This window comes from Phocoena phocoena, chromosome 1, assembly GCF_963924675.1.
Source record: "Phocoena phocoena chromosome 1, mPhoPho1.1, whole genome shotgun sequence".
Lineage (NCBI taxonomy): Eukaryota > Metazoa > Chordata > Mammalia > Artiodactyla > Phocoenidae > Phocoena > Phocoena phocoena.
The window spans coordinates 126,236,732-126,263,206 of record NC_089219.1 but is presented as its reverse complement, the minus strand read 5'-3'; the positions used below and the strand labels follow the sequence as shown (position 1 = coordinate 126,263,206).

The 26,475-nt window shown below is 45.5% G+C and overlaps 2 protein-coding genes across 2 annotated transcripts in view; one reads left to right on the top strand and one right to left on the bottom strand.

Moving 5' to 3' along the window:
* NME7 (NME/NM23 family member 7) overlaps positions 1-609 on the top strand; it is a 215,408-nt gene extending 214,799 nt beyond the window's left edge. Inside the window, exon 11 of the mRNA XM_065897952.1 lies at positions 319-609. Coding sequence (XP_065754024.1) covers positions 319-351 — 33 coding nt within the window. The 3' untranslated portion in view covers positions 352-609. The remainder of the gene's footprint in view (positions 1-318) is intronic.
* Positions 417-26,475, bottom strand: ATP1B1 (ATPase Na+/K+ transporting subunit beta 1). The gene is made up of 7 exons (XM_065897963.1): positions 26,357-26,475; positions 25,264-25,760; positions 20,303-20,431; positions 7,485-7,640; positions 5,563-5,747; positions 2,872-2,952; positions 417-1,866 (listed from the first exon to the last, which is right to left on the bottom strand). Exons 2-7 carry the CDS (start codon positions 25,358-25,360, stop codon positions 1,603-1,605), a joined length of 912 nt encoding a protein of 303 aa, XP_065754035.1. The 5' UTR covers positions 25,361-25,760; positions 26,357-26,475; the 3' UTR covers positions 417-1,602.

Genomic DNA, 26,475 nt, shown 5'->3' with positions numbered 1-26,475 from the left:
GGTCTTCTGTCCATTTTTTGATTGCTAACCTCATCTTTTTTTTTCTTTTTTAACTGAACTACTAACAACCATATCTCGTGAAGCGCTAGCAGGAACCAAAATTTCATGTTTTCTAAACTGAGTATCACTGCAAAATATTTCTAAACTTGAACTTTAAAACTTCGCTGATTGAGCCTCTGCCTCCAACTAACCTGGTTGTCTCACTGGGAAGAGGTGTGCACCTTGGTGTTCAGAGTCCTGACCCAGCTCTTGGCCTCTGTCGGGTAGAAAAGCCTGAACTTCCATGTGAACTAATGAAATCACGTGTTTGTCTTTCAGGTTCAGTATTTCTTCAAGATCTTGGATAACTAGCAGTGTAGAAAGTAAAGAAGTCACAGGTTGTGGTGTTTAGACAAGAGTGAATCACACATGAGGAATGTGTTCATTCTTTTATTGTCCATTGTTTTAACCTGACTGAATACAAGATCAACAAGAGCACTGTACTCCTGGCAATTACGCCGTATGTTAGAACATGGATTGATTTTGCACTGCAGACAACATTTAACACCAGTCTATGGGGTACGGCATTGCTTTTTATAAAGTCCAAAATAAAGATTTATTTTCAAACAAGTGACTTTGGTTTATTTCATACATTACACTTTTTCTCGCAGAAAAAAATAAAATTGTACAACTGCATAAATATAAAATTCTTCCACCATGAAAATGGTTAAAACATTCATAAAGACACAGCACCAGCAGGTGATGCCTCCAGAGAAAGGAAAAAAGGAAAGTGAAAGAAGATGTACAAAGCAAATTAATCAGCCCTATCACTAGCCAAAGTGACGGGCGCTCCAGATCTCATACACGGCTTCAGAACAGACTGGAGGACAGGGGAAGAGGAGTCAGGACAGCATTCAGTACAAAGCACAACACAACCCATCACCTTTGTGTGTGTTTCTGTAGTGTCACTTAAAATTTAAAGGGCAGTTCCCCCATAACAGCCCACCCCACCCCCGCAACCCAGACCCAGGAAAAATAATAATAATAATAATAATAAAGACCTAACAAACGCCACAGGGAGAGACTATGGAGTGTGTTAAAAATGCTCATCGATGGGCCATTATCATCTTTGAAAGAGCCAAACCCAAAAAGGAAAAATAAAGTACCATGCCAGTTTTATTCCCATTGAATATTTACACCTTGGACAGCAAACTTTGCTCACGTTAAGTAGAAAACAGATACGATAAAACATGGCTTGAAAAATGACCAGAGTGTGTGCACCGAGAGTACTGTACACTAAATAAAATACACAAGGCAGCAATACTTAGGGGCCGGAAACACTGCTTACTATAAGTCAGTTATGGAATCATAATTTACAGTAAAAATGGGCACGTCCCAAGGCTCAATTTTTATTTTTCTTTTGTCATTTACAGTAGAATAAATATTTTGGTGCTATTGCTACACTTTAAATTTACATTCTAACCTATTAAATGCAGAAAGCTAGTGTAAAGCATATAGATTAAGTGTAGGTCCCATACGTATTACGGTTTGTTCAAGACTAGTAGGTTTTTGTATCTTTTTTAACTTTTTTAAATGGCTAGTGGGAAAGATCTGTGCTTGTGATCAGCTCTTAACTTCAATTTTTACGTCAAAGCGTCCCTGAAAACGGTCTTTCTCACTGTACCCAATGTTCTCACCATACGCCTTACACTCTATGCGGACTTCCGTGTCCACGGTGAGGTTGGTGAACTGTACAGCCAGCAGGGGCTGCAGGTACTTGGGCTGCAGGAGCTTGCCGTAGTAGGGGTAATACTGCAGCGGGAAACCAGGGTAGCTGCCCAGTCCAAAATACTCCACGGTTCCAATTTTCTCCTTATCTTCGTCTCGCTGGAAACCAGAGAGGAAATGAGACTTTTCAGGGCTCACATCCTGGATGACGATTTGTACTCACATACAAATGAGACTCTCAGTCCCACAAAGCAGTCTGCAAGCTACTGCTGGAGGAAGTGGGTCATCCGCGGACATGCCAGCTCAATCCCCTCGCGGGAGGAGGTGAGCACTAACCACTGGAGGATACGGGAACCGCATCTCCCACGAGAGGAAGAGACACACTCAGCCTGATCCTTAGTAGCCTTGAGAAATGGTCACTAAAAGGAGGCTTTCCTCACTGTACAAATGGGAAACTGCGGCAAAAGCCAACTAAGCCTTTCTTCAAGCCAACACAACCTCCTAGAAGTAGGGCCAGCACTGAAAGAAACCCTTCAGTGTTGGCCCAGTGGATATTTTCAATGACATTACCTCCAAAAGTTTAACTATTTGCCTTTCATTTTCTTGTGTCCATTTCCTTTCTTGGTGCCAACATAAATTTGAACTGTTTGGAGATTTCCCTTTCTTTATTCTGCTTCTCTCTCTAAACAATCCATCAGGTACCTGTCTTCAGATTTAAAGGGAATACACATTGACGGTTACCTTAATATTTCAATATTCTTTTTAAAGAAAAGCCAGAAGCAATTTTTCAATGTAAAATTATTAAAAACAAAAAACAGAAAACGTTGGCCTCAAGTTTTTAACACACCACGTGAGCCAGAGAAGCACTCATGTGGGCTAGTTCACCTCTCAGTTCTGTAAACCAATATTCCAACCGATTAAATTCAGATATTTCGGTTTCTTGTTCCAGTTGGAGAAACTGACAGATGTTTTTATTCTTGTTACATCTTTCTGTTCTTTTAAGAAGTTTTACCCAGTGTAGCTACAATTCAATCAGCTGAGACTGATTCCTGGAAGCAGTGCTTCTTATTTCCCATGTTAAAGTTTTACCTCTAATTTAAAACAATCTCATTCATTCTCCCCTCTCTCCTGCCCCACCCTCAGTAACTCTAAAGGTCTCCTTACCTTGCCAGTGCACTGAACAGGCAGGACATGCGGATTATACTTCATCACTGGGTAAGTATCCAAGGACTCATTCTTGGGAGGCTAAAAATAAAATCCACGTTGGTCAATAAGTTTGTAAATAATTCCTTTAACTTCTGAAAAATAAAACTAGCTTGTAGCCCAAACAAGTACACTTTGGTCAACTGAAATAATAACCAAACACTTGAGGACAGCAGAATGAATGACTCTCCTAACTAATCTAGGAAAGGTCATGCTGTGATTTTCTTGAAAATAAATGCCCAAGTTTTGTGACCACTACAATTAAGCTGTGATGTGTAGCCCAGTACTAAATGGAACTTCTAATGGCAACCCATTAGAAGCTTTATTCAAGGACACTGAAAAGTAAGAGTCAACTCAGAAATAATGCTCTCTTCTCATTTGCTAAGATTATAATTAGATGGAAAGGTTGGTTGACATTTCTGTTTTTATAAAACTTGGGCTTTCCTCCCAAGCCATGAATAAATAACGCCATCCTTCTCCCTCAAGCATGCCTTCTTCAAGTAAGCTTTCCTTTTTTTTTTTTTTTCTTTTCTTTTTTCTTCTTTTTTTTAAATCTCCGGTGGAGGCCCTGTCATTTAAGTCCCAGTTTTGTTAGGCAAGTCCAGCATGTAAAATAGATTAAAGTGGCATTGCCCTCAATGAAGGGGTCTTGTGAAGGGGTGACTCCATCGAAGGGACCCGTAGTACACGTTGAAAATTACTGCTGTAGTGAAATATCCAGGGCCTGCCTTCCTAGATCCCTGGCTCAAATCCATCTCAGGAGAAGAGTGATGGACATCTAGCCCCTGGAAGACAGACAGTCACTTGCTTACTCACATCAGCAGAGTATGTGAGTCCTGACATAAGATGTAACACATACATAGCCTAATCAAAGTCAGATAAAATGCACAATTCTCTATATCAGTAAAGGACTATTTTTGGTACTGCTCTTTCTTTTGGAATATAAGAAAATGATCATCTAGATTTGATTCTTGGAACTTTCTGCCAGCAATAGATTTATCTTTAAAAATATGAAGAGAAAATACACATTGATAACGAAGTTACCAGAATCTATCCTCAGGGAGTGAGGGAACGGGCACATCAAGTGAGATGTGGAGTACTGCAATCTCTGTAATTCCAACAACGAAAGAGTTGGGGATTTGGGATGCGGGTCTGAATCAGAAAGTGGCAATGGATAACCAAGGGGAATCCAAAGGAAAAAAAAAAAAACAAAGACTGAAAAGAAAGAGTAGCTGAATTCATCACTTTAACAGAATATCTTTATAAATATGGGAAGAGATGTGAATCACAACAGACTCTGTGGGGGACAAATATCATTCAATGTCTATGAAAAGGAATTATCAAAAGTGAGGGATTTGGAGAGCAAAGATCACGATTAGTCCTTTGGATACACTGCACCAACCCCTTTCATTGCCAAATAGCTTGTTTATCTTGGTGAAGAATTTCCTAGCAATATGAATATCAACTCTAAGTGTGACATAATGGCTTTCACCATTTTTCTTCGATTACCTCCTAGTCTACGTGGAACGAAGATTAAAATTCTGTTGAGAGGTGTACATTAATTTCTGTAGGAGATCCAACAAGCCAGCCAGGCAAGCATCCATGCACCCACTCATCCATTTTTGCCTCTGGTGGCAGTAAAGGAGTTTTGATGTATCCTTCAGTTATGTTAATAAAACTTTTCATCTCTACATTGACTTTCTTTTGAAAATATTATTCATGGGTAACAAGCATTGCAGAAATAAAGAGCATATAACAGAAAGTTAACGAACAAAAGAGCCAGATTCCAGAAATGAAGTAAGTTTGTTCATATAACTCTGTATACTGCAGTCAATTCCTATCAGAACCAAAAACTACCCTCTTAATGGCAATGCTCTCATGAGCAAATGGGAGAAATCTTCTGTAAGAATCCACGCTTAAGAGAAAAGGACAGCATTTTTTACTTCATGAGCTGGGGGGAAGAATGAAATAAGCAGTCTTATAAAAACAGAGATAACACCCATACAATTCTTTCTTCTCATTTTAAAGAATTGCTACCATCCCACCAAATGGTGAGCGAAGGCAATTTGCAATTTTTCAGTGATCTCTAGTAGTATTTACCCATTATAAGTTGCAATAATGGCAAAAGCCAATGGCATGATTATAAAAGTTCAACCTAGACAGTATTCAACTTCTAATTTTGAATTAGAAGTTCTAACGGAATCTTCATTCAGAAAAAAAACAAAAAAAACATTTTTTCTGATGACCAGATAATTATTTCAGATTATGAGATTTTTTTTTTTTTTAAATACTGTGGCTCCTACAGTTCAGATAGGTTTTAAATTTAAAGACATCTTTTTCTCTTTTTTACTTTTAAAGAGTTTACGTTATAGACTTACATAATAGAAATCCAGAACAGGGCCGCAGGACTTACTTCAGAATTTGGCTTTGCCACACAGAATTTCTCTAACTTTAGGAAATGAGATTAATGACCGGGACCTAAGAATTCCAAGGTGGCCACAGAGGTTTTTCAGTGTTATTCTACTAATCAGGCTTCAAAACTGTCACTGAGTATCCTTTAAATGTCTGTCAGGGTCTCTTTTCATACCCATTAAGGACTACATCGAATTGTGAACGGCTCATCTAAATTCTGTGATTTCAAATATTACTTGCCTTAGGTTTGAAGCCCAAAACTCGGTTGAGCTTTATAATGACACATGGTTTGCCCTCTTTGTAGCCGTAAGTTTCATCATTTATTCCAGAGCAATTTCCCAACCATTCAAGCTTGAACCTGCAGACTTTTCGCTCTCCTCTTTCGTTGTTGAATTCTCCTCGCTCTTTGAGTTCGCTGGGCACATCTGAAAATGCAAACGCCATTTTCACATTGTACCAACAATTTCCCTGAGCACCACTGAGAAAGGACAGGGCTCTCTTCCTTGTCACAGTGACTTATTCTAAGACAGGGCTATCCTGCACTTAATGTATTATATCACCTGAATTAAGAAAGGATTTCCAGCCAGCCATCTCTCCTCTCTCCACTGACCTTAAAGAGGTATTTTACCAAAAGCAACAGCCAGTACCAAAGCTTCACAGTGCTCGATGAGCAGCACATGGTGTTGGGTCTCTGCCGATATTTCTTCCTTTAAATAATGGATGACTCCACGAATTAGAAGACTGAAAGGAAACTGGATCTCTCTTTAGGAGTAGCATCATTTGCACAGGTCGACATCAGCTCAGCTCAATAACAGGGACGTTATAATTAGAGCACAAAAGGACTGCCAATCATTTTCAGAACTGGAAGTTTCATGGTCGGGATTTCTCGGAGCTATGCCTCTAATTAACATGTTAAACAGTAAAAAGGGAGGAGGAAGGAATTGTTTTTCCTTTTCAACCACCATTCAAGGTTTAAAAAAATTTCTTTCTGAGTTTTTGTCTTTTAACACTGAGTTCTTATAAGCATTTGTTCAAGTGAGCAATTGTATGGTTGCATTTTTTATTTCAAAGCCAGAGAAAGAAGACATGAGAACAGAATTCAAGATTAAAGCATCCTGCAGGAAATGGATGCAAATACCATAAATTATATACATATTTTTAAGTCCACAAACTATTTTCCCTTCAAATAAAGTGCCTCAATTCTGTCCATCTCCTGAGAAGTGATTCACTCTAAGTATCTGTCATACGGGCCTTTTAATTACTACAAAGTAAGATGAAAACCTCATTTAAATTCTAATGAGAAAAATCTAGTGAAAGAGTTTCTTTTAAATCACCAAATCTTTTCAAAATGACTTAAAATGGCAATTCACCCCATATTACACAACGGTCTGCCATTTAAAGAACTGGAGGTGATAAATGCTTGAACTGAATCAGAAAAAACTGGTATCACCTGGTAACTCAGAGTGGCATCTTGTTTTGGTAGGCGTGACAACAAGGCTGGGAAATTCACACTCCAGGTAGCAAGGAGGAAGATGTGCATTCTGTCAATGGCTTAATGAAACTAAGAGCCATTGTTTACATTCATCAGTCATTCCCTTATCCATATGATGAGCTGCCTAAGACATATTTCATTATCCATCCCGGCCAGGGTCTCTAAAATATACCCTGACCATAAACCCTCCTCCATCGGTATCAGTGTGGTTATAGCTAATCACACCAAAGGTTCATTTTGGTGACAGAAGGTCCTGTGAACTCTTCTGTAGGGGCCAGGGGTTTGATGGGGAGGGAGGGGGGCAGAAATCTGGAAATATAAGCAATTGTATTTCTCAAAATCAATGGATGTAAGAGAATCAAATCTGTAACTGTGGTCTTTGAGTCTGAGTAGTAAAAACAGAGATATTTGGGAGTGTTCAAAAGTAAGACACCTTTCAAATACAGGTAAAAGTAATACTTGAGGCTATACTGTTTATTTCATTGTATCCAAGCCTAACCCATAAAGTGTTCCGGCTTTAAAAACAAAACACAACAAAAAAACTATCCTCTCAGTATGGCCAGAGTTCAATCTTTTAATTATTTCAGGAGTATCTTTCAATCATTAAGTAACAATAGAAACAGGAAATCAGAATTAACCAACCACAAACGTCCAAAATATGTCTACTTACTGCCACAGTCTTCAAAAATCATATCATCCTTCTGGGCCGAATCTTTGTACTTCTCCAGGAACCTAACTATGTTCAGCACGTATGCCTCATAGCTCTTGGGATCGTTAGGACGAAAGGCAATTTCAGTCTTTTGGATCTGAGGAATCTGTGTTAATCCTAGAGCAGGAAGAAAGTTAGAAAAACACAGAGAAAAGTCATGAGTGGGAAGGTAGTCAACCAAGATACTTCAAAAGCTGACTCTCCACGTATAACACGTACTTTGCTAATCCCATCTGACGAAAAAGAATAGTTTAAATTCTCTCTCCCGGGCTTCCCTGGTGGCACAGTGGTTGAAAGTCCGCCTGCCGATGCAGGGGACACGGGTTCGTGCCCCGGTCCGGGAAGATCCCACATGCCACGGAGCGGCTGGGCCCAGCATGTCCGGAGCCTGTGCTCCGCAACGGGAGAGGCCCGCGTACCGCAAAAAAATAAAAATAAATAAAAAAATAAATTCTCTCTCCTGCGAAATCCTTTCTCTGGTATTTAGGTTAAATACGTAAGTACCAATGACTATGTCTTGATATCAGATGTCATTTAAGTTCCCCAGCAACGTTTCATGATAAGCATATCTGTTTTTTATGAATGAAAACACTTCTTGCACAGAAAGGTTAAGTACCTGACCCAAGGTCACAGAGGAAGTGGTGGAACCGGAATTCTAACCCAAGCACGTGGTACTCTAAAGCCTGTTATCTTTCCAGTCCTCCCCTGCGCACTGCTAGCAAGGATCTCACGCGGGTGGCTTTTCCTTTTCTAACTGTACGTAAGACGGAGCACAGACGTCGGCTTCCATACTCCTTTTAATCAATTAACGTACGACCGCTGAAAATGCTACAGACTCAAGACTACTCAGTAGAGACGTTTCTTTGGATCTTTTCACCTCAACTGGGGGAATATGGAATTTATGTGCAGTTACTCCTCCTGCTTTACATTCCGAACGTAAGTGGTTATTCTGAGAAAGTCAAGTGCCAGCCAGGGTGTGTGTACCGTGGATTTCCACTCTTCAATGGACTTTCAGATTCTTTAACTTCTAAAAGCCTCTGTCATTCACAAGACTTCCCAAATAGATATCTGAACGACACTACACAGCACTATGCAAGACGGTGGGTGGAGAGCCAATCGCAACGGCATTCTATTCCAGGACGGCCAGATAAAATATAAAATGCATGGTGAAATTTGAATTTCAGATAAACCATGAAAAAATTTTTATATAAGTATCTCTCGTGTAAAATTCAGGACATACTTACATAAATTATTCATGGTTTATCTGAAGTTCAAATTTAATTGGGCCTCCTGTATTTTTATTTGCTCATCTGGCAACCCTATTTGAATCCCCACTCCCAGATCAGCCCTCTTTGTGTTGGGCAGGAAAGGGGCCTCATCATCACAGCCCTTCAGGGTACCTCCATCACTCACCTAGGGGCTTGTTAAACACGCAGCCTGGCAGACTCCACTCCGGACCTGCCAGATCCCCGTCTCTAAGGGTGGGACTTGGGAATCTCTGCTTAACAAGCTTAAAGAGATCCTTAAGCACCCTTGGTTTGAGAACCACTGCTTTAGAGAATTAGAACCTGAGGGTGGCAGTCGTGAGGTGGGTATGAAGATAATGACCTAATCAAAGTGGAAGTGATAACCAGAGTGAGACCAGACGTCAGTAGGGCCTGGGCTAAATGGCCGTTATTTTTTCTCGTCATTAAGGGTGGCTTTGAGCTTCAAAATCAGTTAAGTAATGAGGGGAGGGGGGGCCAGCTCAGGGGGCTGAATGGGCAAGTTCTTCTGTGCTTGCAGTTCCCTAGAGGAATGGAGACGATGGGAGATGAAGACAAGGAACGTGAGGGTCTGGAACCAGGCAGAGAGGATGCCCGAGACAAACTACCAGTGACGTTAAGAATCACCTCGGGGGCTTCCCTGGTGGCGCAGTGGTTGAGAGTCCGCCTGCCGATGCAGGGGACACGGGTTCGTGCCCCGGTCCGGGAAGATCCCACATGCCACGGAACGGCTGGGCCCGTGAGCCATGGCCGCTGAGCCTGCGCGTCCGGAGCCTGTGCTCCGCAACGGGAGAGGCCACAACAGTGAGAGGCCCGCGTACCGGAAAAAAAAAAAAAGAATCATCTCGGAAAGGGTGATGGAGAACCTGAAGAATTTCAGGGGGAAAAAAGCTGTCAACAGTGATGGAAATGAGTCAGAGAGGAAGTAGCAGAAAATCTTCAGTTAAAAATAAAGGTTACTACAATTAAAACATTTTTTTATGATGCTCACAAACCATAGAAAACTGTATGACTTAAGCAATTTAAATATACCCTAAAAAATGTTTTTCTACATTATTTAGTTAGAAAACTGGCATTGTGATTATTTATGGTACAAAGAGGCCACATGATAAAGATGACAGATACGTGCAAACATAAACAAGTAAAACAAACAGAGGTCAGGAGAAGCTTTCACTGGGATTTCCTGCCTGAGCTAGTAGGGTAAATAGGGCTTCCCCGGCTGAAATGCTGAAACGAGCAACGTCTGGGAAGGAGGGTCGTCAGCTGGTTTGGGTTGTAAACAAGACATTTAAGTCAAGGTGACTTGCTTGGACCTGGGGAAGTGCAGAGACAGTCCCAGAGCCAGAGGTTAACAGAACTCAGGGGGATGGTACGTTCTCCCAGAGTAACCCTGGAGTCAGGAGAGAACAGAGCTTTGAGGGGCATTCACACGCGAGGGGCCACAGAGAAAGGCAGTGCACAAGGCAGCCAGAGAACTCAGAGGCAAATGCCTTTGAATCTGTCAGGCAGGAGGTTTGCCTCGACCCTGGTGGCGAAGGTGGTGGGCAGAAATGGACTAAGAGAAGATCTATGGGCCAAGGGTTAAACTTTTCAGGCTTGGTAAGGAGAAGGCGGAAGAGCAGTAGACAGATGAAGGGTGAAGAAGATGAGAGCAACTGTCAGAAGCCAAAGAGCAGTCTCGCCTAATCTTCAGGTAGGAAGAAGGTGGGGAAGGACCGTCTGGCTGACGGCAGGGACATCAGTGTGATGAGTTACAGTCATGCCAGCCATGGTCCATCGGCAGAGCAGGTGACGCAGCAAAAAAGAAAATGCTAACAAAACGTCAGTGAGCCTGGTGTGAGATTTGGAGCATCTCACCCAACAGGTTAAAAAGAGGAAAGTGACCCTAGAAGGTCACACTGAGAGTAAACACGGTAGGACCTAAATGGCAAGGTGAGGGTCACACAGGTCAGTGTTCCCTCTGGCCTGGCTTCAGCTCTCCTCCCCAGCAGTCCGCCTCTCACTTTCTGGCCGCTTCTGCATCCCTCTTCCGGCGGCTGTTCTATCTCCCGGATGTGTGTGTGAGGATGAGTGATGTACTTCTCGGATTCTCCCAGAGAGAAAAGGAAAGCAACAAGAGGAGGTGGGATTCTGTGACGTGCTTTTCATCCCTTCCCAATGCCAAGTGCAGGGTCTCCACTATTAAAGAGACCACGTGACACGTGGGAGACCCCAGGCATTAGCTCCTTTCACTCAGTGCTGTGGGCCCTTTACTACCAAAAGGGTACTGCTAGTGAGTGAATTCTTCAGCAGACTAACGGAAATATAGATATTACTATTACATGCACAGTGGTACCCACTGGCCCAGAAAAATGTTATACACAGTTGGTCTTGTGTCTACCAGTTTCCAAGAGCCCAAATCCTTCAGAGAGTTTGGCTTACGATCTAAGCCCTGTCAAGCCTCTATGTTACCACATGAGAGAAAAGCAGATCACGCACACTTGAAGAATCTCTACTGTGTTCTGTACAGAGAAGCATCAGAAACTGGTGAAACTGAGAATGCAAGAGGTGAAATGGACAGTTAAGCATTGGGTCTTACAATCCTGTGATTTGCCCAGCTGGATTAGACCTTGGGCCAAAGTCTCTGCCCCATCCTTTGCATTTTCGGTGACATGACAACCTTGGCAACGGGAGCCCAGGAATGATGGGTCAACTCAGGGAGCTCGGCCGTGTCTCGCTCTCTTCTGTAAAGTTTCCCTCTGGAATCTCTGAAGGATCTCTGAACTAATATAAGCCTTAGTGACTATCCTTTTAAGATACCTAACTTCTGATCTAAATGTTGCTTATCCAGAAAAACATGAACCATTTGGGTTGAGGTCATGCAATCAGCTTCTCTCGCTAAACCCTCACCTATGGAGCACGTACATAAATAATACACAAATATCCAGGAGGCCGCCCCACAGTCCAGGGTGGCTGTTGCTCTTCAGCCCCTCCTCACATTTCTGAAGGTCCCTCACTCTTTCACCCACCGTCTCTGCCTCCTCTCTTTTCTTTGTCCAGAACCTACTGGCCTGAGAATTCCTCTTCCTGGAAGCTATCAGAGATCAATCCCCCGGGGACCGTTCTGTTCTGGATAGTCTTAAAATCTCTGATGAGACTTTCTCTAAAACATTAAGAAAAGTCCTAGTCATTTCCCTAAAGCAATTAGATACTTACAAGAGGCAGATGAAGGACCCTTGACCTGATATCTAAATCCTTTAAACCATTTACTTTACATTATCAGACTAATGGAAAAAAGGGATAGAAAGAATTAGGATTGGATTTGGCAACTTCTTTATTATCTTGAGTCCACAGGCAAATTCCTCAAGACTGACCCTCTCCAAGGACACACAAATCCCATCTTGCTGACTGGCCTTCTCATTAGTTGTTTTCACGCTAGGTCAGATACTTTCAGCTGTCCCTCTCCACACTGCTCACTCCTTAACAGTCCTTAGTTATAGCTCTGGATAAGGCCGAGCTTTGTTTGCAGTGGTAACTCCCAGAGGCCAAAGATAGCAGAACACCCAATCACTAGCTTGTAGTTTCAAATTATATTCCAGGAAACAGATCTAACCTTTTGCTTCTCCAGTCTTCTGAACTTGAACCGACATTAACCACGCTGAGCTCTGTACAGCTTTGCCCTGATCTGACCATTTGCCTTAAATTACAGATTGATTATTATCAAATAAAGCCACCTGAAAGACTGAAATGAGAATCTGGATATGTGAAATTTTAATATTTGGTTTTTAATGAGTATGTCAGCTTAACATAAGATTTGAAGTTAAAATAATAAACAAACAAACAAAAACCCTTTGGCTCTGCATTTGCTTTTTTTTTTTTTTTTTTTGCTGTAGGCGGGCCTCTCACTGTTGTGGCCTCTCCCGCTGTGGAGCACAGGCTCCGGATGCACAGGCTCAGCGGCCATGGCTCAGGGGCCCAGCCGCTCCGCGGCATGTGGGATCTTCCCGGACCGGGGCATGAACCCGTGTCCCCTGCATCGGCAGGTGGACTCTCAACCACTGTGCCACCAGGGAAGTCCCTGCATTTGCTTTTGAGTTACACTGGCCTCTCCTTGGTTCCCCATCTCCTGAGAAACAAATAAGGAAAACACTCAATCTTCGGCTTTAGTAGGTGTTCATAGCAGGAGGGGTCAGGGCAAGTAAAAGAGGGAGGGAAAGGAAAGAGAAAAGAAAGGCTTTTCATTAAGAAAGAAGTATTTTGCTTCCAATCAGGTTTATAATGTTAGCAGGCTTATAATTTCTCCATCTACTTGTGAGACTGAAGTACTGAAACTAGAATGCATTCATTTTAACCTTCTAGCAGTTACTCAAAGGGAATCCCAAAGCACAGCTGCTTGTACATGTCATTTACTACATCCAATAAATCACTAGGCCAAATACTCTAAACAGGTATCATTCTCTACAGAAACCTCCAGGAGGCAAAGAAAAGCTTATAGAGGTAGCCATGCACACAGTACATATATATCATGTGTCTCCTGTACATTCCAAGCGGAAAAGTAATTTTCAATTAAAAAAAAAAAAGCTGGGGGTGTGTGATTTTATACACAGTCATACATTTCTAGGCACACATATATACATACACACACACACACACACACACACACACACACACACAAACACACACAAATTTTACCCCTTCAAGTGCCACTAAGATATTTATGGGTTTTGACTGCTGTTTTTAATTTTTATTTTACCCCTGCATGATTAATATCAGTTTACCTAATAAAATACAGGGAGAGCACAGGAAAAAAGGCGCCACTGTACCTTCTGGAAACCGGTAGCCTAAGCCTCACCTTCTGCCTCAGGTTCAGCTTTCGACTGTGGCCTGGGATCAGCTGACGTCAACCCCCCTACCTCCAGGCAGGGTCACATCTACCCTCCCAAACCCTCAAGAAGCTGCTCTTTTTGAAGAAAAGTCTTAGAAAGATGGGTTGCTGGCCTTTCGCTACAGCCTATTTGGATGTTCAACAACCCTTAGTGTATGGAAATCTTTTCTCCTAAGCTGAATGCCATGCACACTGGTTGAAGGCCCTTCTCTGTTTATGGAATTACCCTTTATCATCAGAGTTTTTTTCCTGTAGTTGTATGATCATCTTCAGGCGAGCAGGGAGAGAATTACTTAGTTCAAGGGCTCTATCTTAGATGTGCACAGAATTTCACAGGGACATACCTTTGATATTTTGTATAGCTCGTTATTGTGCTTGTTCCCAAGATAAATGACAACCCCTTTTATAATGGGAAAATATACATAGTCAAATCCTACTATTTTACGTTAATTATGCTTTTTTATCCAAGGCCATACTGAAGAACAAGCACACATAGTATTTTGACTTGAGATATAAAATTTGCTAAGTGACCAATACTATCCCAAAACAAGACACCATGTTATCCAGGATATTTGATGATGTCTATTCACGTGTGTATGTGGGGAAAGATACTTTTCTGGTTGGAAGCCACTAGGTGACACCTCCCCGCTCCCCTTCATCTCCCCAGCTTCCCTCTCGTCTTGTCTGTGTCAGGTAGGCTCTAGAGTCCTGAGGTCACCAGAATGAGAGCGCTGAACAAGCACAGACACCAAGTGCAACCCAGGGTATTGTACCACAGACATGGAGATAGACATGGAGGCCGTGAGGCTCGTGCTCTTTGCACTGCCGTCCTCCCCGAGCCCCTCCCCTAAGTGAGCGCAGCGGAAAAACCCTACGTGAAGCTTCACAGATCCATCTCCCCCTACATCCACCCCCATCTCTGCGTGAAATTTATAACCTGGTCCGATTCATCACAGGGCTCTGCTCTGCTCCCTCATCTAAAATGAGCATATGAACGAAGACACATTTTTTGTGTGGCTCCAAGAACAGTTTTAAGTTAATTAGTAGACTTCCTGTGTACCCTTGTCTTTAGACATGAAGAAGTGGGTGAGTTGTGGAGGCCAAACAGCGAGGCTCACCGAGGAAGGGAACTAGGAGTTTGCTGCTCTCAACCCTTTACCAAACTACCACTCTGGGCAGTAGCTTCCAGAAATCCTAGCGCCGCCAATGCCAGCTCATCCACAGCCTTAAACTCTGGGAGTAGGTTGGCAGGACCCATCTGAGGGAGGGAGGAGAGGAGAGGAAACAGAGCGCCAGGCGGGCCTGGAGGGCATCACATATTTATCGTGTCAGCTCACAGATCAGTGGAATCTAAGGAAATAGCTGAAAAACACCTTGTTGGCACTTTGAAGGAACAATTCCTCTGAAGCATAAGGAAGCCAAATATGTCCAACTGCCTCTCTGAAATTTAAGTGAAAGAGAGTAACATGGGTGTAATGTAGCTTGAAATAAAAATTAAGCGATTCTGAGCTCGATACGATGACTTCTCAAAGATGTTACGGAAAAACCCAAATGAACTTTTGTGGCCAACCCAATACGATGAGATTGGAATTACAGTGCCTTCTGTCTTAATGGATTTGAAGACAAGATGTTTCCCTCTGCCAATCAAGATGAAATGGAGTCTGCTGGTGGTGGCAGTGTGGGCTGCCGGTCTTCCCACCCTGTTTATTCTTCTGCCTTGATGCTGGTTACCATCTCACGGTAAATATGACCTTTTAAAAATGAATTATTGGGCTTCCCTGGTGGCGCAGTGGTTGGGAGTCCGCCTGCTGATGCAGGGGACGTGGGTTTGTGCCCCGGTCTGGGAGGATCCCACGTGCCGCGGAGCGGCTGGGCCCGTGAGCCATGGCCGCTGAGCCTGTGCGTCCGGAGCCTGTGCTCCGCAACGGGAGAGGCCACAAGAGTGAGAGGCCCGCGTATAGCAAAAAAAAAAAAAAAAAAAAAAAAAAAGAATTCTTCCGGCACTGAGCCATCTTTACTTCAAAGCAAAACAAAAAACCTGTCCACAGCTTAACAGGAAGAGAAGAGTCCACATATTCATACCTGCTTACCAGGAAGTAAGGCAGCTGGGACTCTCCCTGGACCCCCTGACTGACACACACACTTTGGTTCATCCCACTGTGGCTCTGTGAGCAGCAGGGATGGAAGAGGAGACTCTTCCATTACACCACTGGCCAGGCAGTGAAAAGTGCACGGTCAAACCAGGGACGGGGCCTCGTGAGCGTGACCGTGGGCGGGAAGGGGGAGCGGGCACACTCGCGTGCCTCCTGCCCTCTCTAGCATGCTGACACCCATGTCTCTCTCCAGATCCAGCACCGTTAACGTGGTGAGAAGAGATGCCACTGACCAACCGCTGAGGACTTTCCTAAGAGGGTGCCTCAGGGAGGAAAGCTTGGCAGGGGCTAATCCAACAAATGTGGGTGTTTTAGAGGGAGAGATTACAGAAGCAACACAATGTCACTTGAACATTTTTCTTCAACATGTTTCCTAACCCAACTTCTCCCGAACACTTTTCATGGACAGCTAAGATTCTACTACCTTCATGAAAATCTAAGTGTCAAAGCATCTCTGTTATATCATCCAAAGCCTGGAAATACTGAATGCAATATCCAAAAAGAAGAAACTGATGCTTCCAGTGAAATGACAGGGCTATAAAAATAGAGGTGGCTGTTAATAATGCCACCTAATGCCACTAGGTTTGCAACTATCAAGTACTGTTCACCTTACAGATATTTATCATCTCTTTTAACCCTTACAGGTATTATTCCCATTGTATAGATCAGAAAATTGAGGCTCAGTGAAGTTAAGTACTGTGTAGAATGGTGGGATTGTGTCCAGCTCCACAGCCCCTGCTGGTCATTCTCAGGTCAATTTTACTGGGAACCTCTGTGTCGTGGCTTAGGACCTCAGGGGCTGCTTTCATATTTAGCTTAGGCAATGTGAAACTGCCAACCCGTAACCATTTCTGACCCACAAAAATAGCAAATTAATATGTTCCGACATAAAATCTCCGTAGCCCTGGCCTTCCAGGTTAAGCAGGCAGATCTGTTCCAATATCTCATAGCAACACAACTCTGTAAGACGTTATAAGCAGTGATGGCCACCACTGCTCAGGGCAAGAAACCGTACATGTCATCCATTTTTTCTTACATTTTTCTCCCGTTTGATGATTTGGTCCTTACTCTGAGACTTCTGGCTTTAGCCCAGCATCCTGTCCATTGTTACAGACGTATCGACCCAAATGCACCACACAATTGCCACTGCTTAACTTGACCACATTCACACATGTTATTTAGAAGAGACCTGATTACTTGGTATTCCAGTGTGAAAAGGGCAGTCAAAACCCAGTCTGGCCAGGTTTGTATTCATGACTCAAGTTTAGTTAATAATAGCATTATTAAGTCTTTATATCTTTAAATGATGGACCAGCTCTTTCACTCTCACTAGGTCCACTTGACTTAAATATACACTTTTCTCCCTTTAACTGTCATGAAAATACAGGCTTCGAGATATTAAGTTGAAGTCAAAAAATTGCCAGGGTATCCTTCCATATATTCCTTCAGTTCGCGGCCTGAAGAAATAGTTACTGCCTACCAAAAATACAAATTCTTAAGATCTGTTCTGAAAGATGCCAGGAGGAGGGCTCAGGAGGGTCCCTCAGAGCACTCAGGGAGAGTCCACGGGCTGCCCTTCTTCGCAGCAAGTGCTCTGCTGACCTGGCCTCCCGGTTCAAAGGCCACTATCATTTTCAAATTAATGCCATGTCCCTTGGAAAGGCGAGGGTAAAAGGGGGCTTGACCTAGACTCTCCTGGCAAGGTGATGGGTGAGGGGATGATGAAAAGGAGAGACAGAGAAGTGACAAAGAACCCGAGGGACAGGGCAGGGAGGATGGAGGACTGAGGAAGCACTTTTCCTGTGACTCAGACCAAAGGACAGGAATGCATATTTCCAAGATGAGCCACCAGCATTCCTTTGGAGAAGTGACGGTTTGTCAGGTCAGTCCAACTGCTGTGAGGACACTAAATATAGGTACTCAGAATGTGTCTTTTAGGAAGGGGCTGGAAGGAAGGGGAGGGAGGGGAACGGAGAGAAGGCACCTCGGCCAGTAGATTTTCCAGGCAAGGTCATTTACAAGCCCTTACTTAAAAGGTCCAGCTCTTTGGCTATTTCTTTTTGAAAGTGAAACTTCCCTTTCTGCAGAGAACATGAAGAATATTTTTAATTTTATTAAAAAAGACTGATACCCCAAAGTAAAACTAGTCAAGGATTAGTTTTTAAATCTAGGAAATTAAAGAAAATGCTTGACTTTGGGGTCGCCTTTGACTTCGAGTATAAGAATTATTAGAAAATGGCACCATGATTGAAAATTAGCTTTTAAATGGCAAAAAAAGAGAAAAAAATAAAAGGTCTACACAAATTTAAATTATGACTAATGCTACCATAAAAACGCTAGCAGAAGTGAACGTGAGGGACATCCCTGGTGGCGTAGTGGTTAAGAATCCGCCTGCCAACGCAGAGGACACAGGTTCGAGCCCCGGTACAGGAAGATCCCACATGCCGCGGAGCAACTAAGCCCGTGCGCCACCACTACTGAGCCTGCACTCTACAGCCCGCGAGCCACAACTACCGAGCCCGTGTGCCACAACTACTGAAGCCCGCGCGCCTAGAGCCTGTGCTCTGCCACAAGAGAAGCCACCGCAATAAGAAGTCCACGCACTGCAGTGAAGAGTAGCCCCTGCTCAACGCAATTAGAGAAAGTCCACGTGCAACAACAAAGACCCAACACAGCCATAACTAAAAGTAAATAAATAAATAAATTTATTAAAGATATATTTTAAAAAAAGAGAAACCACTGCAATGAGAAGCCCGCACACCGCAACGAAGACCCAATGCAGCCAAAAAATAAATTTAAAACAAAAAAAGGGAACATGAAAAGACACACCATGCTTTACTGTCACAAAAGCCAGAGTCCAACATGTCTACTTAAGATCCTACGTTTCACTGTACCAACCAGAATTCACCTCTTTTAGGAAACAGTTGCTGGAAACTGGAATATTATTAAGCATTTTATATACTTACATGTTCTCTTTTTTTCACTTCCAAAATCCCCTAGATCTAAATTTATCTGGAAATATTTAGGGGTTCTCTTACAGTAGAGGACTACCTGACTTGGGGCTAAAAACCAGTGTTTTCCATCTCCATATTCTGAAGATTTTCTTCCCAGGGACTTTCTCATGCCCAAGGAAGAGGCGGACACGACAAGGCTGTGACTGGCGGCCGCACCTGATCAAGGCTGCTCAGTCCCATGAAGAGAGCCTCAAGATTGTCACCTCAGTACAGCTGTTACTAAACCGTTGCCCAGGGAAAGTGTAGAGGGGACGCGTCATTGCCACCCCCAGTGGCAGGCAGCCTCAAGGTCACTGACAATGTGAGAACCCGGAAGTTATGCAACATTTCCTCTCTCCAGGTCCCGACAAAGACTTTTAGATGAGCCAGACAGTACAATCACAAACAGAACAATCGGTTGTGGCTGCTGTCTTGTCCTTCTGTCAGCGTCAGGCATGAGGGCAGTGGGTCTCCCCAGGGTTTAGTGACCAGCGTGGACATGCACGCGTACAGGGCAGGTCACTCAACAGTGACAGCACCCACATCACTGCAGGGCACTCATGCGGCAGTTTGCATTCCTCTATGATAACCTCTTTGTTGCCCCAAGTTTTCAGAGCTAAAGGAGACAGTTAACCTGCAAAGGGGGCCCAGAAAGCCAATAAATAAGACTCCTTATTAAACAATCAGGCATATATATTGAGAAGTGAAAAGAGAGAGTGCCTTTGTTCAAGGTCAAGTTGCCTGTGAATAGCAGGTGGAAGAATGGACCCCTGAAGTCAGGGCTCATCTCCCTGGGAGTGGGTGGCCATTTCAGAGCTTCTCATCATCCCTAAAAATAAATTAACCTTTAAAAACGGGAGCCAGGACTTCCCTGGTGGTGCAGTGTTTGAGAGTCCGCCTGCCGATGCAGGGGACACGGGTTCGTGCCCCAGTCTGGGAGGATCCTACATGCTGCAGAGCGGCTGGGCCCGTGAGCCATGGCCGCTGAGCCTGCGCGTCAGGAGTCTGTGCTCCGCAACAGGAGAGGCCACAGCAGTGAGAGGCCCGCGTACCACAAAAAAAAAAAAAAAAAAAAAAAGAGGGAGCCAGATTGGTTTTTTATAGGATTTATCTGAGTCATAGGCCCCTGAAGCAAGTGAAAAATGTGCGTGAGAGCTGGAAAGGCCCCGTAACGATCCCACTAACCAAGCCCTTGGGTGGGAGGGACGAGGAGAGCAAGGCCGTGGTTGGGAGTCACAGAGGCGGTGAGTGGCAGGCTGGGTAGAGGACCAGGGCTCTCCTCGCTCCCAGCAGAGCTGGGAAAATAAGATGCCTGCAACCCTAGGAGCTTTGCCTGCAGTGCAGGTAGGAGCGCTGGCTGCAACAGACACAAGTCCCGATTTTTCCTTCCTAGGCTGGGTTTAAGACCACACGATAGACAATTTTCAGAAGAATGTTTTTGCAATTGAAAAAGTCACGCTCCTTTTACCTCCAGAAAAACTGAACTTATTCACGTTTATTTTACCTGGTGGAGCCACTCGGTCCTGATACGTGGGCTTAAATTCACTGATGGTGAGCAGCATCACTTGGATGGTTCCGATGAAGATGCCAGCCAGGCAGCCATAAAATATTACGTAGAACAGAAGGATCTTAACTGCAAGGGGAACAGACAGAAACAAAAAGGCTGTGATGCAGTCACATAGTCACATGCTCAGAATGCAAGGCAAACCTTCCCAGAGACGAATGCATTTCCTTCCCGGCTTCCCCTCCAAGCTGTGTCTTCAGAGCTTCCTTTTCCAACATTGATCAAGAGAGTGCATCTCGTTCCCAGACTGTAGGGTAAAAACAGGGGGATGGGCAGCCCTCCATTATAAGTGCATGTGTATTCCGGGTAGGATGAATATTCAATTAGAAGTAAGGTTCTTTATAGGAAATCATTTTATTCCCTAAATTAAAAACAAAATGTCACAGGACTTCCCTGGTGGCGCAGTGGTTAAGAATCCGCCTGCCAACGCAGGGGACACGGGTTCGATCCCTGGTCTGGGAAGATCCCGCATGCCGCGGAGCAACTAAGCCCGTGAGCCGCAACTACTGAGCCCGCCTGCCACAACTACTGAAACCCACATGCCTAGAGCCCGTGCTCTGCAACGAGAAGCCACCACAATGAGAGGCCTGAGCACCTCAACAAACAGTAGCCCCCGCTTGCTGCAACTAGAGAAAGCCCGTGCAGCCAGCGAGGACCCAACACAGACAAAAAATAAATAAATAAATAAATGTTCCTTTAAAAAAAAAAAAATCCTGAAGATCATCAGTAAAATCTAGGGCTGTGTTTCCATGCTTGTGCAGTGCATTTCAAATATGACAACACACTTCATTAGAGACTGATGTTTCCTTTGCTTGCTTATCCTTTGACGTTTCAATACTACAATCCAGGCTCTGCTGCTTCTCCAAACATTCAAACACCTGTGAGTTTTTCTGCTGAGAGAGAGCAATGAACGCTGAGAGACCCAGTGAAGCTCTCCTGACCAAGTACATTGTCTTTCCTTTCAGGGGCACCAAACAAGAAAAAAAAAAAAAAAAAAAAGGAAGGAAGGAACTGCTATAGTAAAAATGGCAAGCACATTTTTATTTCATCTTCTGACTAGACTCAGACTAAGGACTGACTTGATAAGCTGCATTTTCCTCTCCCCCTAGTTCACAGGACAACAGAATGGAGGCTGAAAGAGCTGCAGAAGCCAAAAAAAATAAATAACAAACCGAGAAGCCCATGGACTGGAATGAGGCTATCAGTTACTGGTTTACAGGGATTATCTCCCCAATTAGCCGCATAGTAACAGGCTGTACTAGGCACCACCGGGCAGCCCTGTGCCAGTCACTCAATGTGAAAGCAGCAGTGGGAACAGTGAGCCGCAGGGTTATCAAATCTGAAACATGACTGCACAAGGAAGCTTCAGCTTACTTCTCAAAACGTTCAGATCTCCTGCATTACATGCTGGGGTCCTTGGGAGAAAGCAACAGAACAAAAGCATCATTGAAAAGAAGTGTAAGCATGTGTGTGTGTGTGTGTGTGTGTGTGTGTGTGCGCGCGCGCGCGCGCGCGCGTGCGTGTGTATGTGTGTGTGTGCGCGCGCGTGCGTGTGTATGTGTGTGTGTGTGTGTGTGTGTGTGTGTGAGGGAGGGAGGGAGGTCAGGAGGGAGTGGGTTCACTGTGGCTGTAATCGGCCAGGTTCGCCTTCTCCGTACATTTAAAAGCTCAACTTTTCTATCAGCAAATAAATAGTTCAGGGGAAAATCATACTCTAGAGCTGTTAAAACAAGCCAAACACACATAAAACCACACCAAAATGCTTAATCCTTTTTCTCCCCTATTAAAAAAGAAAAGAAGGAAAAGGGCAAAGACACAAGCAAAGATAAGGAAAAATGAAAAGACTGTACAATCCAGAACTATAGCTCTCCAACTCAATCAGTGCTTCCCTGCAGGACAAGGGTTAAGTGCTGCATTCTGTATCCAGGCAGCAGTAGGCAAATGGCAAGGCTGTGACGTCAAGAGATCTGGAAAAATTTTCCAGTGAATGCTCCTAAGAGGTACAAGAGTTGGTATAACACGGTCAGAAAGAGAACTGTTGTATCCTCTTTTTTTGCTGCCCTCACCTCATCTTGGCGCTCTCAGCCTAACCACGGAAGCATTTTTATACTCATTCCTTGGACTCCAGATACCTAATTCTAACAACAGGAGGAGATACATAATCGAGGCTACGATTTAAAATACAAATATGATTACAGAAAAACAACTCATTCTGCAAGCACGCTGATTAAACTGAAGGAGATACAGCCTTTCCTATCTGCCCGACACTATATGCTAAGGGCAGTGGGGGATTCTTCTCTTTTGCTCGGAGACGTTACTTGGCACAGTTTCCCCCGTTGGTGCTGTGAGGTCACTTGGTTAGAGTGGATGACGCAGGTGTGGCAGGGCCTATGCAGTGGGGGCTCACCGACACACAGGCTCAGAAAGAAAAGCTGGGCATACTGTACCAACCAGCCAGGGTGGCACAGAGGGTAAACTTCAGAGACTTTTTTCCCTTTGAAGCAATGTTTCTTCCTTTTACAAAATACAAGTAATATAGAGGTTTTCCAGTTAGGAAACAAACAAACAAAGAACGAGTACCCTTCAAAAGGTCACAGACAGAACGGAAAATGGCATCTGGGCCCAGCAGTAGACATAAAAACCTACCAACGCCCGTATTAACTTAATAAAAAGGTAGAAAGCACCAGGTGATTTGTGTGCTGCGCTTTCTCCAGCAGGTGACAGGCGAGGCTCCTGCGTCCATCTTGGTGAAAATCTACCTACAAGCGAACTGAACCAAGGGCAACCTGCCCTGGTCCCAAGGGCATCCACGTTGGGCCCAGTACTAGAAAGGTGGCATTTTCTCCATAGGAGACACAGCTGCTGCCACTCTCTCTGCCTGTGAGAGGCTCTGTCATTTCTTACATTGCCAGAAAGGAGTAAATATATTAGTGCAAAATAAAAACCAGATTTTTTAACCCAGCATCTTGGAAAATGGAAGGAAAGATGAGACAAGAGCACCAGTCCTGATGTCTGCATTCATTAATCAGTGTATTAACACTTTGCTGTATGGGGTATCAAGACACAAATATCAACACAGTCTCTCTCATACGGAGGTGCTGCCTTATAAAATGTCAGCTTACAAAACAAGCCGTTTCATACTGCCTTACCCTCTAAAACAAATATCATTCTGGAAATGGAATGAGGAACGAAAGACATTTTATGAGAGGGAAAAACACTAGAGGGCAAATTTTACAATATGGCTGGGGGTCAATGCAGCCCCTGGCCCATGACGAGGCTGGGGTCAGATCATCGTGGTAGGAACCTCCAGTGAATCTGGGAGAAGAGGGCCCATTCTGCAGTGCACCCCTCAGGCCTCACTCGAGTTACCAGGAGTTGCTGGGAGACGGCCCAGGCCAGGAGCTGTTCACCCTACAAAACACCCAGAGTTCTTCAGGCTTTTCCTTCCACGTTAAGAAAACACAGAGAGCTATCTTTCTGCGTGAGAAACTATGGCAGTAATCCCACTGAAGAACAGCGTCTTCCCAAAACAAAATATAGAATACAAGCTAAAAGCCATCCCTTTAAAGACCTACATTTAACATGGCTCTGGGATATCTATGCTTCTCAGCACAGGTATGGGATGAGGTTTCACCTTGACTAACCTTGAAATGTGATGCATTATTAACCCTTTACTTTTCAATCAAAGAGACCCACTACAGGCTGCATTTTTTTTTCTCTATAAAAATCGTATATTCCAGCTTCTTCCGTTTCAAAATGTCAGCCAAGCATTATTTCCCTGACTCATTCTCCTGCCGATGCTCACAGATCCTTCCAATCAGGAGCACCACATCAGCACCTACCCAGGGCTCCCTTAGTGGCTGCAGTGGTGGTGCTAGTGGTGTCTATGATGATGATGATGGTGATGATGATATTAGAGAAGGAGGGGGCAGTGATGCAGGAGGTGGGTTCCCTCCCTCTCTCTCTCTCTCCCCAGCAGTCACGACTGTTACAGATTTGCCTACAACTCTGCCCTTCAAAATGACCTTAATAAAAAATGTCACCCTTCCCGTGTAGAGAGGTGGAAGACAAGTAAGTATTTAATTTTCAATGGGGGGAGAAAAAAAAAAGTCTATCCAGCCAAGCAACAGGCTGCCCCAAATCTTATAAGATAACCCGCTTCTGCCTTTGTGCTATTTATTTCTTACACTAACCCTTCACCGTAATCAACCCAAGCTACTGATTTTGCATCTCTCTGTAGACACTGAAAACAACCAGACTTTGCCATGTTTTGGGGCCAACGCTCAGAAACGAAGTCCTGACATGGAGCTTCCTGGGCCATTTCTGGGCTGTGATGACTCCAGGGTAGGTCATCGGGGGAAACTCTGGGCATCGCTACGAAATACTGCAGTGTATGGATTCTGCCACCATCACCGCCGCCCTCCCACACCCGCCTTTTGAGGTACATATTTAGACTAGAAGAAAGCTGCTATAATACACAACCTCGCCTGCATTCGATCCGATTACCCTCATGCGGTTCTCTCAGAGCCTCAGATCTCATTTTTAAGGACTTGAGACATGTCTATAGGGAGAGGCATATCTAGTCTCCCACAGCCTGACCATTCCCAGGACGGAAGAGCTCAAGCGACGCTCCGATAGACTGCAAATTACCAAGACCGCTAAAATATACATAACCCTCTACCTGGCGCGCTCCTATCCCCACCCCGCGTCTAGCCCGGGGACTCCGCATTCCGCACAGGATGACAAGCCCAGGCCGGCGCAATCTGAACAGCACTCACCACCCGACCCCCTCCGTCCTCTCCAGCGCGCAGCGTGCGGAGCGGTCCGCAGAGCCTGCGCAGGGGATGCGCCTACAAGGAAAGACAAGGCGCTAGGAGCAGAGCTGCGGACCCCGTACTTACACCAACTGCCACCGGTTCTGCCCAAAAACTCCTTCTTCTCCGAGTTCCAGATGAATTTCTTCCAGCTGCCCTCCTCCTTGGCTTTTCCGCGGGCCATGGTGGCGGGTCAGCAGCTGCCGCGGGGACTAAGGGTGGGAGACTGCGGCGTGCGCCCTCGCGTCCTCCCCGGCTGCCGGTCGGCGTCCCCGGCCTGGCTCTCCGCAGGCTGCACCCGCCGCTGCCGCTGCGGCTCTCAAAGTGCCAGACGCGCGGTGGAGGAGCAGAGGCAGGAGGGGGAGGCGGCGGCGGGGGCGGGGGCGGAGAGAGGAGGGAGGGACCGCGCACGCTGGGCGGCTCCGAGCCCCGCACCTATTGGTGGGCTCACGGCCGCTCGCGGGCTCTCTTTGGTCCGCCACGCGCTCCTCTTGCCCGTGGGGGGTTCGGGGGCTACACGAACCCGCAGCTGCCGCTCCCGCTGCCGCCGGGGACGCGTGCTCGGCCCCCACCTCCTGTGACCTCTGCAGAGACAGGCAGGGGACAGGAGAAAGTCAGAGGCAAGAGGACGGACCAACGGGCTGCGGGCTTAGGACTCTGGGGCCAGCCACGAGCCGAGAAATTGGCTGAGGGCGCATGCCCTACCTTTACTATATACCGCGCCTAGGCGGCCGGGCGCCCCGCCCACTAGCGGCCCGGCGGGCCAATCGCTGGCGCGGAAGGGGCGGGGCCTAGGGCTCGAAGGGGCGGGCGCGGGGCCGGCACAAAGGAGCCGGAGCGGCGGCGTGAGGGGCGGGCTGGAGAGCGGGGGCGCGGAGAGGGGCCAGGGGAACGGCGAGCGGCGCCCCAGCAGCAACACGAAGCCCCTTCCTCGCTCCGGGCTGGGCGCATACTCGCCCTTTCTTTAGTGAGGTGCCCGGCACCTGCGTCGCCCGGCGCCCGGCAGAGGCTCGGGGACCCCGGCCCGGCTGTCCTGATCCGGTCCCTTTCGTGCGCTCCCGGCCTCCTTCCGCCGCAGGTCCACCCCTTCTAGGCCCTGGCTGGGTGGGGGAAGGTCACTCCGGGACGCCTGAGAGTCGGCCACTCTGCCCAGCTCCGCCCCGCCTCTCCGCTCCTGCACCTGCCGCCCCCTCCGCGCTCCCAGCCCCTGCGGTTGCAGTTCCGGCCCGTCCCTCTCCTTCTAGGCCAGCCCAGCCGGCAGCCCCGGCTCGTGACTGCCGGGCTGTGCTCCCTGTGGGC